We start from the raw sequence: 18,663 nt of genomic DNA, 5'->3' as shown, positions 1-18,663 counted from the left end.
CACAGACACACTTACGGAGACACATACACACACACACAGAGACACACACAGACACACTCACAGAGACACACATATACACACAGGCACACTCACACTCGCACACAACCCTAACTCCTGGGCTTTATGCACGAGAACTGGAGGAACTGTGGTGATGATCAGGAGATGAGGCCTAGAGAGGAGCAGGTCTGAGGAATAGGAGGAACAGTGAGTTCTCTCTATACTGTGTTATGTAAATAACAGATAGCCAAGTGGAGCTGTTGAAAAGGCCACTGGGCCCCAAGGGAAAAGTCAGAGCTGAAGTTTTAAATCAGGGACTTCCATAATTGTGTGGAGGATCCAAAACAGATACCAGGAATATTCTCTCCTTTCAAGGACTTAAAACACTGTTGGAAAACAAGACCGAGTAGACATGAACAGAATGGTTTCACAGACCAAATAGTTAGCCTTATTAGTACTTGTTGGGTGTCCCCTTTTGATGTTTTGCAAGCATCAACCTTCAAAGACCTTAAGGCACAGATAAGACCAGGAGAGGTTACAACAGCACTGTGCAGGTGTTTAGCTTGCCTCACGTTGCTAAAACCAAATCCCTGCAACTGCACAGTTTAGAATTAATAGAAGTTTAGCTGCCTCGCATTCTGGAGTCTAGGAAATCAAACAAGTCCTGGTATGGGAGACAGGCCAGGCAAAGCAAGCATACTACAGAGAGTCAGCTTCTCTAATAGAGTACTCTCAGTGACCCACGGATCCACAGTTGGAGTCACCTCCCAAAGTTCTCACCTCTAGATAGCATTAACATATGGCACTAGAGATTACATTTTTAGTATGTGAAATTTGGGAGATGCCCTTAAATTATAACACCAGAATTGCACCAGTGGTAACAGAACCAAGTCTGGCTGGCTGAGCTATTCTGGGCTATACTCTGGTCTCTCAAAGGCTGAAGAGATGTGGCATGAGCCGTTGGCGCCTTTGTAAATGTAGCCGGCTAGTGGGATGTGGAATGCGGGAGCTGGGGTGAGTGCTGGGAAGTCTGTTCTGAGCACTGGAAGGCTGTTTCTGGCTCCTTGCTGACTTAGGTTTTCCAGCCTGGCTAGACTTCTGATTCTCTTACTGAAAAGAAAAAAAATAAATAAAAAAAAAAAATCTCTGGGTTTGGTTCAGTGGTTCTCAACCTGTTTGCGACCCCTTTGGCAAACCTCTTTCTCCAAAAATATTTACATTACGATTCATAACAGTAGCAAAATAATGGTTATGAAGTAGCAAGGAAAATAATTCTATGATTAGGGGTCATCACTATGTGAGGAACTGTATTCAAGGGTCACAGCGTTAGGAAGCCTGACAGAGCATTAGCATGCCTCTGTCTCTCCTGTGTTTACCACAGAGCAGACACCAGGGGGCATCACAGGATTGTACGAACTTAAAGAACCCCTCCCGTGTTTCACCTCTAACAAGAATTCCTAAGTTACTCTGCTGTTGTCTAAGGTTGCAGGCCAAAAGCAGCAGGTCTGCCTGGGCATGATCCCCAGGGACAGCAAAGGAGACCTGTCCGGATCCGCCTCTGAGACGGTCCAGCTTGCCAGAGTTCAGAAAAGGAATTTGGAGGATACTAACAAACAGAACCAGAGCCAAGAAGTCCCGAAGCCAAAACCTTTTTTGGCCTGATTTGCATGTATCTGTTTCTGGAGGTGGTCCAGCCAGACCACTTCCTAATCAGCCTTTGCTGATTCTCCATTGCCATCCAGGAGAAGGAGGTATGGAGAACTCCGCTTACCCAAATGTAGGGCTTCTGACGTGACTCTGGAATCTATGAGGGGCCTGAAAAGTGCCCAGAGTATGGGTAGAGTTGGGGTGGGGAGCTCATTCCCTTCAGAAGGTAGGAAACTCACAAGATAACTGATGTTCAGTCTAAAGATGGGTGATCTAAGCCAGCCAGAAGGTCTTCCAGCTCCTGCTAGGGTACCCAGTCTCTAGTCTTTCTAGCCTTGTCTCTGATGCCGTCAGGCTGATACTGGCCTCCATGCAGTGTCTCTTTGTTTTATTACCCCCTCTCACACCACCACCGCCACCGCCACCACGGCCGTCACCACCACTGCCACTGCAGCCGCCACTGCAGCTGCCACCAGAGACCTCAGCAGTGTCTGGCTCTCCTAGAGTCACACCTCATCCCACAGCTTCGTGGCTCACTCACTCTGGTGATGGAGAAAACCATAGAGCTCCTTCATGACAGCTGTCTTCATGACCTCCCTGAGGAAGAGAGCCTGCTCCTCCAGCTCTTGGGCACCGAAGTGCTCCCCATGGCCGGTGGCCCGCTGGTAATTGTTGAGGAGATTGATGAAAGCTGCGTAGGTAGGCTTGGTGAACAGCTGCTCGTTGACGTAAGTGAAAAGCCTGTGGTAAGTGGATGTAGACCCATTAGGAGGCCTGAACATGCTGTAGACACTCTCCCAGAATTTTGCACACAGGCCAGGGGCAGCACAGAGAGATGGATGGATTCAGGGTTCAGGAGCAAAGGAAACGTGAGGGGCTTTTGAAAGGCAACTCTGAGGTCTGTCTTCTACCTCACTGATTATAAGATCAGCATTATCTTAGCCTGGCCAGCCACAGAAACCTTTTGGCTATCCACCCTCCTACCCTCAAGGTGATTTCTTTGTTTCTGGAAATTAAAATTGTCCCCCTCTCCTTTGAGCTTGCTTGACTTGTGGAGCAAGATCTGAAAGTGAGGGCGGAGGACAGACAGAGTGAAGGTTGTGAGGGGTGAGGGGCACTCACGGCTCCGGACAGCGGTCCACTTGGTTCCCTGTCTCTGATGGGGAGACACGGTTTTGACTGTTGAGGACAATGTCTTCCTTGTGGGCTTTATTGGTGTCTACCCTGTAGATGGTCTCAGAGACACTCTGAAGGTCCTCGTTGGTTACAGCATCACTGCGGTGGGAGAAGCCCTCTAAGAGGAATTGGGAGAGGGGTGGTCTGAGAGCTGGAGGAAGGCAGGGCACTGTCCGAAGACCAATAACATCCCCTTTTTGGCCCCTACTGGAAGGAAGCTTGCTCTAGTGAGGGGAACACCACCCAATACTCTGCAGTTAGAGGGCAAGATAGTAACAGACCATTAAAGTCAGCACGTATCATTGTCAAGGTGCGCACAGGAAGCCCACATCAGGTTTCAAACAGAGACAGGCATCGGAATCCTCTGGAAGATTTAATCAGAGTGGTGAACCCAGTCTACAGGTTCTGAACAGTTGGTCTGGGGCACAGGCCTAGGGCTGGTTGCTTTGCCTAAGGATTCTCAGATGCTCCTGACATCCTGGGTCCAAGGGCCACCCGGGGAGAACTCTAGAGAGTTCCCGTGTGTGGAGGGCTATGCTGCCAGAGCAGACTGACCATGGCTACTGCACAGGCTGTAAAAATCTTCACAGCAGTTCCCAAACTCTTGGCATCGGTCATTGCAGTGGCAAGGCTGGTGCTTGTCGTAGGCTTCCCGGCAGCGGCCCTGGCAGGAGTTTGGTGCAGCATAGAGGTCTAAGAGGACAGAGAAGAGGGTGTGTGTGTGTGTGTGTGTGTGTGTGTGTGTGTGTGTGTGTCCCTGGCAACCTCCGGAGGGTGTGCTAGGAGCCTAAGGACCAACTCTTCTACCCACACCCATAGCTGGGCTCCTTGCTAAAGGTCTCCTGGGGGCAGGGGACTAATCGCTTGCACACCCTGCAGTTAGGAAGTCCTTTGCTTTCTGATGCAGGACTCTACTCTCTGGCCTGTTGTTTTTATAATCTTCCCACCCTAAAAATAAAACCTCTTCTACTTCCCTCCCCAAGCCTCAGACGTTTTCCTGGTCATCCTCCCACTTGGCTGCTTGGATCACACCAGGGTCTCCTCTGGTCAGATGCAGCCTCATTCTTCTGGCTTGGGCCTGGGTCCTTGCCTCTGTTGTGACACCCTCTCCCTTTGTCACCCCGTGTACTATCTGGAGTTCATGCTTACGGCTGACTGGGATTTCATCTTCTGGATCCAGGAATGCCTTTGGCTCAGGCGGGTCTTCTTCAGCTGTAACGTAGGAAAAGAATATCACCAACCATCCCGGGATTTCCAGCCTCACAGCAATCGTTGTATGGACAAACCCCTCACATTGAAGGCTCAGGACTGGAAATGTGTGGTATTTCCAAGGTCAGATTACTGAAAACTTAGGGAAAACAAAACTATTTCTCCCAGGTGACAAAGGTCCTCCCATTTTGGCATTTGGGGCCCACTGTGCTCAGAAGGACTAAAAAGCAAAGTCCATAAAAAGCAGAGGAAGAGGAGGTCGAGTCCCGCCAGGACTGCAAACCAATTCAAGTTACCACATATGAATAGAGCATTTCAGCATTCTCCAAATGACAAGGCTGTCGGTTCAGAACATCCTGTTCCTATTAAGAGAGCTGGGGAGGGGAGGGACCCACGACTCCCTGGGGGTGGGCTGGGCAGGTGTTAAGTATTGTTGAAGCACTGCTAAAATCTGTTTAGAATCAGTTAATGGTAGAATATGTTCTTCTAGTTCTTACTGTAAGCACTCCTTCGGATGTTTTCCTGTAAGCCAGCGGGGGATGGGCAGTTTGACTCCCTAACTGCCAGCTCTTGGACTCTCTTGCTATCTCAGATGCTCGGGTTAAACAGCTAGCCATTCTAGCCATGTGCCAGCTCCAGTGTGTGACAGAAACTACTTGGTGGTGGCAGCTGCTTACTCCAGATCCTGAAGCCACAGTCCCAGGCACGACCATTTCAAAGAGTTTACATCACAACTTGGTGTAATCGCCAGCGTCTGTGAACTCTAGCTGACTCTGCCACAATCGCCACCCAAGCTAGAGGCCGAGCATTTCCCCTGCAGGCCTCACTAGCTTAACTGCGGGTCCCAGCCTTGTAGGGGGTCGTATAACTGAATGTGTCATGAAGAATTTGCCAACAGTAAAATGTTTCTGAACTGGAAATGGCTGAAAATTAAACCCCCAAATCAAACATAATAAATCTGAGATGTTTCTGGCAGGATCCAATCATGTGTCATGTGACCTCTCTGCATCTTTGGCTCTGAACATACAACACGCAAATCCACCCAAAGCCGCCAATCACACAGGTCTGCTCTGGGGCAGGACTGCAGTATGTTGTGAATTACAATGTCCTTTGTTTGTTTGTTTTAATGTTGTGTGAAACAGGCCCTCAGGTAGCCCAGGCGGGCTCTGAACTCACTATGTAGCTGAGGTCTTGAACTACTAGGCCTTCTGTTTCTACTTCCCAAGTGTTAAGGGTTACAGGCATGCACCACCGCATGTGGCTATAACAGTAAACGTTTAATATGCATACCTGTTTTATATAGCTATGTCACATAGGCATAGGCTCTCGGGGATAAAGGAGTCCCAAGCAGAGGAAGGAGGGATTGTAAGAATCTCAAAAGGACAAAGCCGTGACTGGAATAAACACCGAGCTTCGCGGCGTGGGCAGTTTGCTGTGCCTGGACACCTCTTCTCCTCTAGCTACAACATCAGGTTTTGGGAGCTGGGGACAGACAGTTGCCCATCCTGTTCTTGTGATTAAACCCAACAAAATGTCTCTCCTGAGCATTTTCTTTTCCGCTTTCAGGAGACTGGGCTGAGCTGAACCCAAATTAAAGAGGCAGCAACTGGACTGGAAAAAGAAGCAATCTGCAGCAGCCGCCACCACTGCAGCACCGCAGCAGCAGCTGCAGCAGCCGCAGCAGCTGCCACCACAGCACCGCAGCAGCCACAGCAGCCACAGCAGCTGCCACCACCACAGCAGCAACAACCACAGCAGCAGCAGGCAGCAACAAGAGAACAGGTAAGCTGCAGAAGTGGTGGGCAGAAGGGAATCATGGGAAATGTGCAACCCTTGAGACAGGCACTAGCTCCCGAAGATGAGGGCAGGGCCCATTGTGGATCATGATTCCTTTGACTGGACCATTAACACAGGATTACCTTTCCTGTGGAGCCGAAGAGCCATACATAAGGTATGTGAACTTCTCGCTGGCTAGCCAGCCCTGCCATGTGCTCAGAATTACCAGTCTTAATAAAAAACGACCTCAGTTCTAAGTTAGTTCCCACCCTAAGTCTCATAGAACTTCACCAATAGGGCAGCCTGGCAGTATCCTTGATCCTTGGAACCCCTCCCACTTTCTATTTCCTTTCTCGCTTTTCCTTAATAAATCCACATTAATTTAATTTAATAGGTCCACATTAATTTACGGTGCTGGCTCCTTCTCGGCCCTTCCTTACTCTTCTTACTTGCAAAACAATGAACTAAACAAGGAGTCTATTAAAGAGTGGTTTTTCAAGGTCTGGAGAGATGGCTCAACAGTGAAGAGCAATTACACTTCCAGGGGAAGTTAGATTTTCCCAGCACATGCGTCAGGTGACTCTCAGCTGCCATGACTCCTGCTCCAGGGGACCCGAGGCCTTCTTCAGGCCTCCCTAGCGCGTGCACACACACGCATGCACACAAACAAAAATAAATAAAAATGATTTGTCAAGAAGTATTCCCTTAACTGGGCCTGAGCATAAGGGTCTGTAATCCTAGCTACTTAGCAGACTGAAGTAGGAGGATCACAAGTTCAAGGTCAACTTGTGCTACATAGTGAGTTCAAAGCTTACCTTGGACACTTCTTATCCTGTCTCAGAATAAAAAGTAGAAAATGAGCTGAGAATACAATTCAGTGGGTGGGTACCTGCCTCATATATCTGAGACCTGTGATTCGATCCTAGTACAGAGGGAGGAATGCCTTTAAATGACCCTTTGGGGATGGGCATTTGTTGTGGGAATTTCTTTCTGCCAACAGTTTTTGGGTACCAGCCTCAGTGGCTTCTATGTATGGACATGATCTCTTATGAGGGAGAGGAAAGGTCTCACTCTCTTGTGTGGTGATCAGATATCCGATTGCAGCTTCCAGCTGCCCCTCAGGGCAGAGGACCACAGTGGCTCCAGTGCTCACTACCTTGTTGTTATTTTTTTTTTTTTTTGGTTTTTTTCGAGACAGGGTTTCTCTGTGGTTTTGGATCCTGTCCTGGAACTAGGTCTTGTAGACCAAGCTGGTCTCGAACTCACAGAGATCCGCCTGCCTCTGCCTCCCAAGTGCTGGGATTAAAGGCGTGCGCCACCACCACCCGGCCTACCTTGTTGTTATTTGTGAATGTCCCCCAATAAATATTTCATATCCCTTTATTTTGGACTTTCATGGACTTACCCATGCTTCCAGGCATGCCTTTGTTTTTTGTTTTGTTTTGTTGCTATTTTGAGACAGGGTCTCATTATGTAGCCCTGGCTGTCCTGGAACTCACTATGTATACCAAGCTGGCCTCCAACTCACAGAGATCCACCTGCCTCTGTCTCCTAGAGTGCTAGGAATAAAAGTGTGCACCACCATGTCCCACATGGGAAGCACAGTCTAAAGCAGTGGTTGCTCGGTTCACTCCCTGGAGAAGAGTGGTCTGTGCTTTGACAGCCACAGAGGCCAAACAGTCTTCCTCATGTTGACTATGAGTGCTGCCTACCACTTAAGCATGTGCTTTCCAGTGAGACTGATAGTGAACAATATCATATATACTAAAGTATTGTCTTATGGCTTAAACTTTCAAGACTCTGTTTTTTGGTTTTTATTTATTTGTTTTTATAAGAGATTTATTTATTTATTTATTTATTTATTATTTATTATGTATATGATGTTCTGCCTGCATGTATGCCTGCAGGCCAGAAGAGGGCACTGGATCTCATATAGATGGTTGTGAGCCACCATGTGATTACTGGGAATTGAACTCAGGACCTCTGGAAGAGCAGCCGATGCTCAACCTCTGAGTCATCTCTCCAGCCTCCCCCACCCCAAGATATTATTAATCCTGATTGTTCCCTCAGATCTTCCAGGTGCCCTACTTTAATTTAGGAACTTCCTAGAAAACCCGAGACTAGTGATGAGCCGACCTCTGACCCTCATGCCTGACCTTCACACTCTGCTCCTTTGCCCTGGAATCCTCGCCTCAGTTTCCAGCCTTGCTCTGGACTTCTGGACACTAGCCCAGACTTGCACACAGGCTGATCTGCCATGTGTCCCAACCCTTCACCCCACACGCTGCCTCACCGGTGCACAGATGTCCATAGTCGTCACAGCAATCATCATGTTGGGGACACTGACGATCACACTGGCAGTCTGCATCCCGGTTAAATTTCTCGTTACAGCGAGACGCACATGACTCCAGGTTTCCTACGACAGTCAAGATCACCAGGTCAGCGCCTCAGGGATCCAATGCTTTCCCTAAATTGTCTCTGCAGAAGGGCTCGGGGAGGAACAAGGAAGGGCATCACTGCCTACAGGACAACCATGTTTACAACCTCCTAGCTGCCCGGCATGACCGAGGCTCAGAGCACCAACCAGGGGCTCAGTCTCAGGTGCCTGTTAGAGGGACCAGTGACAGAAACAAACAAAGAAGCAGTGTGTGAGAAGTAAGATTGTCACAGACTCAACAGGGAGAGCCTGACTGGAGTCCACAGTCACTTTCCAGCCGCAGGAGACGTAGCCGGAGCCTCCAGATTGCCCAAAGAAAGCTTCATTCAGGAGTGAAAATTTCTTAGATTTTAAACTTCCAGCAGGCTGAAGAAAGAGGTCAGTGAGCAAGACAAGCTTCGTGGGCCTGTCCCGTGGCTGAGGGAGAGTCGCCACTGCTACGGTGTTGCCTCCTGCCACTCCTGAGCCACCCCTCCCTCTGCTCCTGCCCTGTTTCTATTTGTTCTCCTTCAGCCTCTCTCTGCACCCTGTTTCTCCGTGTCACTCTCTGCTTCTTCCAGCCTCTGGAATGCATTCTGTGCTTGGGTGGGGAATGAGGCCAATGTGGGTGAGAATTGGGCTTTGGGACAGGATTCTGTTATGCAACCACAGACCACATCCCTTGCTCCAGACAAACCGTTTACAGAAGCAAGCTTTTGGTCACAAGGGGCATATGACCAGAACTTTTGTTTTGTTTTGTTTGTTTTCTGAGGCAGGATTTCTCTCTGTAGCTCTGGCTGTCCTGGAACTTGCTCTGTAGACTAGGCTGTCTTCAAACTCAGAGATCCTGCCTCTGCCTCCCAAGTGCTGGAATTAAAGGAGTGTGCTACCACGCCTGGCAATGGCCAGAACTTTTGCAAAGAATAATACAAACACACTGCTTCTATGAAAGAGAAACCAGGCCCCACCACGCCCACGACAGCTAAGAGTGCAGGGTAGGGGTAGCAGAGGAGTCTTCTCACACTTGACTTAGGGGTATTTTCACGGAGGCTTCTGAGGCCTGGGTATCAGGAACTCTGGGTTTCAGAGTCAGGCTGAGGACTACACAGAAGTCAGGGCCAGAGTCAGAAGCCAGGCAAGTTTGTAATGCCAAGATTTGTGAGGTAGAAGCAGGAGGATCAGGTGTTCAAGGCCAGCTTTGGTAGAAAAACAAGTTCAAAGTCAGCAGAAGCAACATCAAATTTTGTCTCAAAAAAAAAAAAAAACCAGCCACAAGAAGCCAGGCAGTGGTGGCACATGCCTTTAATTCCAGCACTGGGGAGGTAGAGACAAGCAGATCTGTGAGTTTGACGCCAGCTTGGTCTACAGAGTGAGTTCCAGGACAGTCAGGAAACCTTGTCTCGAAAAAACAACCAAAGAGTCAGAATTGCCATGAGCATCTGGATAGGGCAAATGAGAAAATATAACCCTAACTTAGACCAGGGCTGCTATTGGCCTTGAACTTAGAGGTACATTGAGGAGGAGCTTGCACTAAGTTGATCGATAAACAGTTTTATATTGTTATTGGGTAGGGAATGGAGTAAGATTAAACTTGATTTAGGGCTGAGCATGTACCAGCTCTAGAAAGGGAGAAATAATCTGAGTTTTGTCTCAGGTTAGATCTGGGGTTGTGATTACATCACCCCTAATGAGGGGTACATAGCAGAGCGATGCTGGACTCTGGTACCCAGCCGCCTGAGTTGGAATCCCAGCCATGATGCTTCCCAGCTGTGTGATCTTGGGCAAGTTATTTCACTTTCTATGCCTCTGTTTGCTTATCTGTAAAACTGAGAAAAAATCAGAGTTTATCTCATAGAATGTACATAAGAAGTAAATGAGTTGAGCTTGGCAAAGCGCTTCCTGTGGCGTATGACACAGAGTAGAACCACTTCAGTCTTTGTTATATAAATAAACAATGGCCACATTCCATGTCCATACCGGAGACCGCAAATATCCAGACTGGTTTCAGCAATCATCCCTGGTTAGGGAACCTGCCCACAAACGACTTGCCTGACTCCCTCCCCCAGTTCAGCTGGGCCATGCTGTGAGGAGCTGGGCTGTTAGCAGGTGTGCTTCTGGGATGTTTTACCAGCTGATGTCATTGTCACTAGGAGTCTATTTACAGCAGAGAGGTGTCAGGTCAAGGTTAAACCAGGTCCAGAGGCCATTGCCTATTGTGTGCAGGGCCTCTAACACATCCAAGAAGGCAGGGTATTAGTCCAGTAGATTGTCCTAAAGAAGGCCAAGCCCAAGGCCACTTTTCCATCTGAGCACACAGGGAACCCTTCATGAATCTTAAGTCATCTCACTTGGCACCTAAATGCTAAGGTCTTGAGAAAAAGTGTTTAGCTCAGGAGGAAGCTGCTTGCCCCACCAGCCTGGCAGAACACCCAGAGTCCAGAGGGAGAGAAAGTAAGTGAGTGGGGGCCTTGCTCTTAATGGGGCCACTGAGACAGAGTCCAAGGATGAAATTCACTGTTGTAGGGCTGGCAGGAGCTGAGAGAGAGAGAGAGAGAGAGAGAGAGAGAGAGAGAGAGAGAGAGAGAGAATAGTTGGCTGTGGAGCTCAGGAGAGCACTCCCCCTGGCCCCTGCTGTGTGGATTTGTCATCTGCTTCAGAGCTTTGTCCCCAGTAAGAACTCGATGCCACCAGGTCTCACATTCCTCTGTGAGTGTCTTTTGCTTCAGGGTAACCTTGGGACATGGGGGTGGCTGGCATTGTGTTTTTCCTACAGGAACCTCACTGTGCTGTCCTGGGGACACTAGATGACTCCTCGTTCTGACTCCGGATCCCCACCCTTTAACAAAAAGTCTTTGTATATAAGTCTTGCTCACCAAGCTAGGGCCTGTATCACTACTCCAGCAGCCTCTGCCCCTTGCTTCTCTGCCCAATCTCTCCTTCTTCTCTGCCTTAATTCATTTTACCTCGTCTCTCAGCCTCAGATTTCCCTACCACTCCTCATTTGGAATTCTGATTCCTTCCCCTGTAAAAAGCTAGGTTTCTCTGCATCTTCAAAGACCATAAGCCTGATACAACCTTCATACTCTTTCCCCACTGACCATTAAAAAGCTTAGCACCAAGCCTGGATGGATACAGGATCCCTGTATGTCAGCCCTCAGGCCCTTCGACAACTGAAACATCCTCACACATTTTCTCTCAGGGAAGCCCAGATGTTATCTCCATGGAAACCTAGTGAGCCAAAAACCTTCATCTCCAAGACCAGCTTCCTGATCTGTTCACTTGAAACAGCCAAGGCCTTGGAAGGCATCTGACTGATAGGCCATGGCCTGTGCCCCCATCATTCCTGGTGTGGCTCATACTTGGGCACCTAAGTCTGAAAATGCTGGATGCTAGGACAGAACTAACAGGAGTGTTGTTTTTTAACAAAATTTCAATCATTCAATTTTTATCAATAAAGACTCGGCAGTCAGATGATGGAGTGAAAGCCTGCTAGCTCGTAGAAGCAGATAAACCACCGGCTGACCTTCCTCCTCCACCAATATGCCAGAAGCCTTCCGTTTTCTTCTATTTCATCTCAAACAAGACTTCTTACACTGAACTGGCTCCCAGGTCTTTATTGATAAAAACAAACAATTGAGATTTTGGTTAAAACAACACAGGAGCAGAGACTCGCCCCTACCTTCTGGTGTCTCTCCACTGTACCCTCTCTTCCCATCTGTCTACAGCAGAGGCTAACCATTGTTTTCACCCAAGGCAGTCCAGAGCTACCTACACCTCTGAAACCACTAACGCCATGCCCTCAGGGACCTCCTGCAAGGACCAGATGTCTCCTGTGCCATCTTCTCCTGATCACCCTTCCACACTGGTGAGTCCCACACGCCCTCCTTCACCCCTACAATGACCAGACCTGAGGTAAGGTCCCGTGCCCACCTACCCTTCCCTCTCCTTCTCTCCCTCACTGGCCCCAGGACCCAGGCAGAGCAGAATCCTCAAAGAGGAGCCTGCAATGTCATGGGAACAGCTTTTCTCATCCATGGCCTTTCTGTTTAGGAATCACATTTAGGGTCCTCCTGTGCACACCCAGATGGGAAATGACACCAAAAGTCAGCTCCTCCTGGAAATATTCATGCTAAAACCCTGACAAGTTCCAAGGGGCTGAGCCCTTGCTAGCAAGCTTGCTCGGGCCTCCTGCTCTGATCCTGTAGATAGTCTGCGGCAGGAACACCCTGGGAGGGTGGAACTGCAGGAACTCTGACTCTCCTGGGGCAGAGGAGGATGCTGCCCACACCCCTCAGCTCAGCCCCCTCCCTTGCCCTCCTCCTTACCACCCACTAATCACTAATTAACACAGCAGCAACAGCTCTTTGCACAGTTACGGAACAGGAAAGCGCTCCTTTCCTTTTCCAGCGCCTGCCTCCTTTCCCCGCACTACCTGCGCGTGCAGGGCACATCCCTTCTCTTTACTATTTAGCTCCCCTAACGGGGGAGGGGGGGACCCTATTCCTCTAATCATTTGTGTAGTCCCAAGTGGGACAGGCCTCACTGCTGAGTCAGGGACTCAAGTTTCCTCCCGAGACCACCCATCTTCTAAGGCTCACCTATCACCAGGCGGTAGAGGAGGAAGTGACCCTAGACAACCAGGCAACCCCAACTCAGCAACCTCCTTCCCTTTTACACCATGCAGTGGCCATGGGAAAATAAAACCTGGGCCAAGTATAAAGTCTGGTCATCCCAGTGATGGTAGAGGTGGTCCCCGAAGGCTTCAGCTCTGCAGTTCCTCCACATCACCAGCCGACTTCAGAGACACAGATCCCAGAACCTCAACCCAGGACAGGTCAAAGTGGCCCAACGAGTTAGGACAGCATTTAACCTCTGCCAAGTGCCCAGGCACTCTATCCATCCGACTCCCATGCCCACCAGAGTATGACTTACCAGCCCAGGCCAAACCACAGAGCATGGCCACTATCAGGGAGACGCAGGCCTTCATGATGCCAGCTGCGGCAGACTGACCGCTGGATTTCCCACCACAATCAAGGTGAATGTCACAGTCCTCAGATGAGCCTTAGTCCCCAGGCAGATCCTTTTAAAGACACGGGGACTTGTGGATCTGGTGTGTCTAGATCCTTCCAGGAAGGAAAAGGGGAGGGAATGGATCGCAGATGGACGGGAGGTGGAAAGGAGGTGGGGCCCCACAGCTGTTTGAAGCCAGAGAGAAGGTGACTAAGCAGACAGGTCACGTCAGATGTTTAAAACAGGTAATGCTGGCTATCTGTAGCTAGAAAATAGGCCACACTAGCAGACGCAGCAAGATGAGCCTAGTTTGGCTGGTTCTTCACTCAAGTTAGGGACACTGATGTGCTCATCTTCAGGTGACCTATACCCACCTACCCGCAATCACAGACCTGGCCCGCCTGGAACTGTAAGTCTAGACCCAAGCTGGGATTCAAGGGACTACTGCGGTCACATAGTTTCATTTCACATACATGTAGAAACCCCTTCCATGATGCCAAGTGCTTGTTGAACTTACACTTGAATGCCTTCACCCCTGCAAGGTTGGGGCACATCCTCTTTGGACAGCTCACCTCCTCTCACAGATCTCATTCCCAACCCTTAGGACTTTTATGACCTAAGATGTGCTGGTAGAGATAAAAATCGATAAGGAATATTGGGGGTGGGATATCAAGTCCCTAAGGGAGCATTCATCAACCCATTCACGACTAGTGGAGGAATTTAGATTCGGTGCTGGCTAGTTTTTATGTCAACTTGACACAAGCTGAGGTCACCTGGGAAGAAGGAATCTTAATTAAGAAAATGTCATCCTAGGATTGGCCTGTAGGTGAGTCTGTAGAGCAATTTTCTTGGCTGATGTTTGAGGTGGGAGGGTCCTGCCCACTGTGGGCAGTGCCACACTTGGGAAAGTGGTCCTAGGTTGTATAAGAAAGCCAGCTGAAGCTGGGTGGTGGTAGCTCATGCCTTTAATCCCAGCACTCAGGAGGCAGAGACAGGTGAATCTCTATAAGTTCAAGGCCAGCCTGGTCTATAGAGCAAGTTCCAGGTCAGGCTCTAAAGCTACAGAGAAACCCTGTCTTGAAAGAAAAGAAAAGAAAAGAAAAGAAAAGAAAAGAAAAGAAGAGAAGAGAAAAGAAAAGAAAGAAGGAAGGAAGGAAGGAAGGAAGGAAGGAAGGAAGGAAGGAAGGAAGGAAGGAAGGAAGAAAGGAAAGAAGCAAGGAAGGAAACAGACAGAAAAAGTCATGGAGAGCAAGCCAGTGAGCAGTGTTCCTCCATGGCTTCTGCTTCAGTTCCTACCTGCAGGTTCCTACTTAAGTTTCTGTTCTGACTTCCCTCAAAGATGAAACCTGATAATTTTAAATGAAATAAACCCTTCCCTCTTCAAGTTGCTTTTGGTTGTGGTGTTTTATCATAGCAATGGAAACCCTAACTAATCATATACAAGCACGCAGTAAAAGCAGAACGTGTCTCCAACATTTTATCTGCTGGCCCATCTAGACATGAACCCCAGTGTTTTTGGCTCTCCTTCAAATTGATGTTAATGTAGGCTTCCATCTTGACGAGTTCTTTCCAGGGAGCTCTCATGGAAACTTCAGAAGACTGGGATCCAAGTAGGGAAGGAGCGCAGGAAGACGCACAATGAAGGGTGATGGGAAAAGGGGGCAGACAGAGATGCTGAAGTCGGAGGTGGCGGACTGTGGCCTTTGTGGTGATGTGGAAGAGGAGAAAGAGGCTGAGTCTGCTAGGACCAGCGCCAGGGGTCAGCCAGTTGTAGGGATGTGGGAAGTGGGTGTTCTGCCAAGTGATTTTTTTATTTTATATTTATTTTTATCTTATATGCATTGGTGGTTTGCTATGAATGTTGGGTCCCCTGGAACTGGAGTTACAAACAGTTGTGAGCTGCCATGTGGGTGCTGGGAATTGACCCTCTGTTCTCTGGAAGAGCAGTCAGTGCTCTTAACCACAGAGCCATCTCTCCAGCCCCATGTATTTATTGAGCCGCCATTTTATGCTAAGAGCTATGCTGTAACTGGGTTTAGGCCTTAGAAAATTTTGTATCATCCATTGATCCATCCATCCATCTATCTATATCTATCTATCTATCTATCTATCTATCTATCTATCTATCTATCTATCTATCTATCCATCCATCCATCCATCTATCTATCTATCTATCTATCATCTATCTCTGTCTCTCTCTGACTCTGTTTCTCTTTCTGTGTATGTTTTTATGTATGAATGCTAGCACATGCATGCCACAGTACACATGAGTAGGCAGAGGACAACTTGGGAGTTGGTTCTTGTCTAAGACAAGATCTCTATAGTTTCCCACTGTGTTCGCCAAGATGACCAGTCCATGAGCTTCCAGGGATTTCCCGTCTGCACCACCTCCCAATATCCTCAGAGGAGTTCTGGAACTGCAAACTCAGGTACTATGCTTGGCCTTTACATGCATTCTGGGGATCTGAACTAAGGTTCTCATGTTTCCACAGCAAGCCATCCCCCCAGTCCATGGTCTCGGGCCTTCCTGAAATTATTGATTTCTGCTGGTACAGAGGACACAGGATCTCAGGAGTAGTTCCCTCGTCATTGAGCTACCACTGGGAGCCACAGCCCACCAGGATCAGAGAGCTGAGAGAGACTGGCTCCAGGAATATAAATGAGATACATGCACCTAGGCCCGCCTACTCCACCATGTTGGTCTTGTGAAACCAAGACCAAATAATGTCAACAGGGAGCAGAGCCTGGAAGAACTTTCAGCTGGCCCAGCTCCAGGATATCTGGATTACATTTTTAAGGACACTCCAGATTCAGCTTCCAAAAGGATCCAAATACCTAAAGATGCTGGCTGTCTAAGCTGCAGCCCGAGGAGTGCCCTGACCCTAGAGGAACGCCCAGCACAGCCATCCACATCTGGTCTCGCCATGGCTCACAACTGGGCACATGTGGTTTCTCTCCTACAGCAGCTTAAATGTTACACAGCACACTTGGCTTCCCACTTTTCCCTTTGAAGTTTGGGGGCAGCCTTACTTTCCGCAGCAGGCTTATTGCCTGGGCACACACATCTCAGAGTCCTGGGCTGTGCATGCAGTTCAACCAACCACACCCATGACTGACCTCTGCCTAAAACGCCCTCTGCTCACTGGCTATCCATCTACCACTCATCCTCCAGTCTCCAGGAACCCTCCCGCCACAGACTCTGTCCCAGATACCATCCCGTGCCTTTGACACACCCTAGTCCCCTCTTCCAGGTACCAGTTAACCTCTGCAGTACCACTTAACCCTTTACCCACCCAGCTGTTTCTGTAGCTCATCTCTGGAAGTCCTTCAGGTGGGAATCCCGTGTCTCCTTGGAGGTTGTATTAGAGAATGCTCAATATGTGTCAGGAATTAACATAAGAATGCAAGAGGGGGCTGGGCCACCTTCCACCTTGACCCTTGTCACTAAGGACTTGAGGGAAGACCCTGGTAAAACAGAGGCAGCACAGAGGATTGTCCTGTGCCATGAATTCGACAAAGTTTGTCCTGGAAGGGATTAGGTGGAAGTGGGGTCCAGGGATCCATGCTGAGGTTGGATTTTTTATAAAAGAAAGAACTGGGGTTTTTTGCTACTGTGTGTACATTTGTGTCTTTGTTTTTGACACAGAGTCTCTTGTAGCCCAGGCTGACCTTGAACTCACTATGAAGTCAAAGGTGACCTTGAATACCTGATCTCCCATCTCCCAAGTGCTGGGTTATATATGCCAGGTGAGAGCTTCCTGGCATATGTATTTATGACCAATGGAAACTGTGGGTGGGATCTAAACTCTCAAGCACCCACACACACACTGCCTCCCTCCCCCGCGATGGCTGGGTTGTGATGTGTCTCTCGAGGGCTTGTGGTTTGGAGGTTTCTTCCAGGTGTGTTGATGGGGAGGTGGGGGGCCTTTGAGAGGTAGAGCATGGGAGGTCACTGGGATGATGTCAGCTGTCAGCAGAAGGGACTAGGGAGTTCCCAGAGGACCCCCACAATTATTCTCCCTAGGGGGCTGTGATGCAGAAGGCAAGCGCGGCCTTCTCTCCTCGGCTAGAGCACAGGTATCTGGTTCCTACAAGCACTTCCTTATGATGCCATATGCCACCGGGTCCTCCCCAAAGACTGAAACAATGGAACCACTCCATCTTGCACGTCTAGCCTCCATAGCATGCCTAAAATCCCAGTACTCTGGAGGGTGAGGCAAGAAAATATACGTATCAAGATGAATGTTTGTTAAACGATTCATAGCAAAACCAAAAATTACAGCAAAAAAAATTTCCACTTCTTTTCTTTATAAATATATCCATTGTCCAGCGCTTTGCTGGAGCAGCATCAAACCAACACACCACCAGGGCATTAGTTTTGGCACTACGACTTCAAGGAGCGGTCAACTCAGGGATAGAAAGAACCCAGGATTCTATCGGCTTCTAAATTTATGGCATAGCTTCGTATTCTTTTGGGTTCCAGAGTAATGACTTGCGTACCTGAGACACTTGCAGAATGGTAGGCAACTGTGCCAATGTTTTTTTTTCTGCTCCTCAAAAGTGATGATGAAGTAAAATTACTATTGCAGGCTCCACCCACTTTGGAAAGCACCTAGGCTCAGCAACACACAAAGACGTGGATGGGCCTGGCAGACAGAGATAAGGAGCCTCCAGGAGCCAGCAGGGCTGTGAGCAAAGGTGAGACAAAGAGAGAAACAGACGTGCCCTAGGCTGACCAGGAGCCAGGTGCTGGCAGGAGGCACCTTACCAGCTTCTTGCCCCAGGTGTGTTGGCACAGTAGACCTGCTCTGGCTTCTTAAGGATGGTGACGGTACACAGGACTGGCAGGAGCAGTTCCTGACCCACACATGAAGACTCACTCTGGTAAAATGACCCTGATTATTGTGCTAGGGAGTCAGGTTATGAGGAATCTCGCTTCTCTCATGGATTCATTCATTCGTTCATTCATTTATTCATTCATGCTCCTCGCAGATGGTAAGAATAAAGTGTCACTGTGCCAGACGTGACAGCATAGCAGCTATAAAGTGAGCCAGCTGGCATCTGAGAGACGGAGGACACTGGGAAATCGTATCTGAAGCTCTGGTTTGGGCCACTGGGGCACAGTGCGAGGACACTGGTCCCGAAGCTGAAACACCTCTGTAACCCAGCTCTTCGCTGCCTTTCGCCACCTTGTCCAACCCTGCGCAGCTTTCCTGATCTTCCCGTCCTCAGTTTCCCTTACAGATGCAAAATAAAGGAATCAAGAGACCCTGGCAAGGGTGACATAAGGACAGAGGAACGTCATACTTGAACCTATAGAACAGTGCCTCGTGGCTCACAACCATCTATAATGAGATCTAATACCCTCTTCTGGTGTGTAAACAAGCATGCAGACAGGACACTGTATACATAATAAATACATCTTTAAAAAA

At 48.8% G+C, this 18,663-nt stretch overlaps 1 protein-coding gene across 1 annotated transcript in view; it reads right to left on the bottom strand.

The window, feature by feature from the left end:
• Positions 1 to 13,369, bottom strand: part of Endou (endonuclease, poly(U) specific) — a 25,092-nt gene extending 11,723 nt beyond the window's left edge. Inside the window, exons 1-6 of the mRNA XM_005353992.2 lie at positions 13,154 to 13,369; positions 8,099 to 8,221; positions 3,970 to 4,032; positions 3,376 to 3,513; positions 2,767 to 2,938; positions 2,186 to 2,385 (exon numbers count right to left, since the gene is read on the bottom strand). Coding sequence (XP_005354049.1) covers positions 2,186 to 2,385; positions 2,767 to 2,938; positions 3,376 to 3,513; positions 3,970 to 4,032; positions 8,099 to 8,221; positions 13,154 to 13,208 — 751 coding nt within the window. The 5' untranslated portion in view covers positions 13,209 to 13,369. The remainder of the gene's footprint in view (positions 1 to 2,185; positions 2,386 to 2,766; positions 2,939 to 3,375; positions 3,514 to 3,969; positions 4,033 to 8,098; positions 8,222 to 13,153) is intronic.
• Between the last annotated feature and the right edge of the window lie 5,294 nt (positions 13,370 to 18,663).

This window comes from Microtus ochrogaster, chromosome 15 (assembly GCF_000317375.1).
Source record: "Microtus ochrogaster isolate Prairie Vole_2 chromosome 15, MicOch1.0, whole genome shotgun sequence".
In the NCBI taxonomy this organism is placed as follows: Eukaryota; Metazoa; Chordata; class Mammalia; order Rodentia; family Cricetidae; genus Microtus; species Microtus ochrogaster.
Note: the sequence above shows the minus strand (reverse complement) of the source record. Positions and strands in the feature narration are given on the sequence as shown.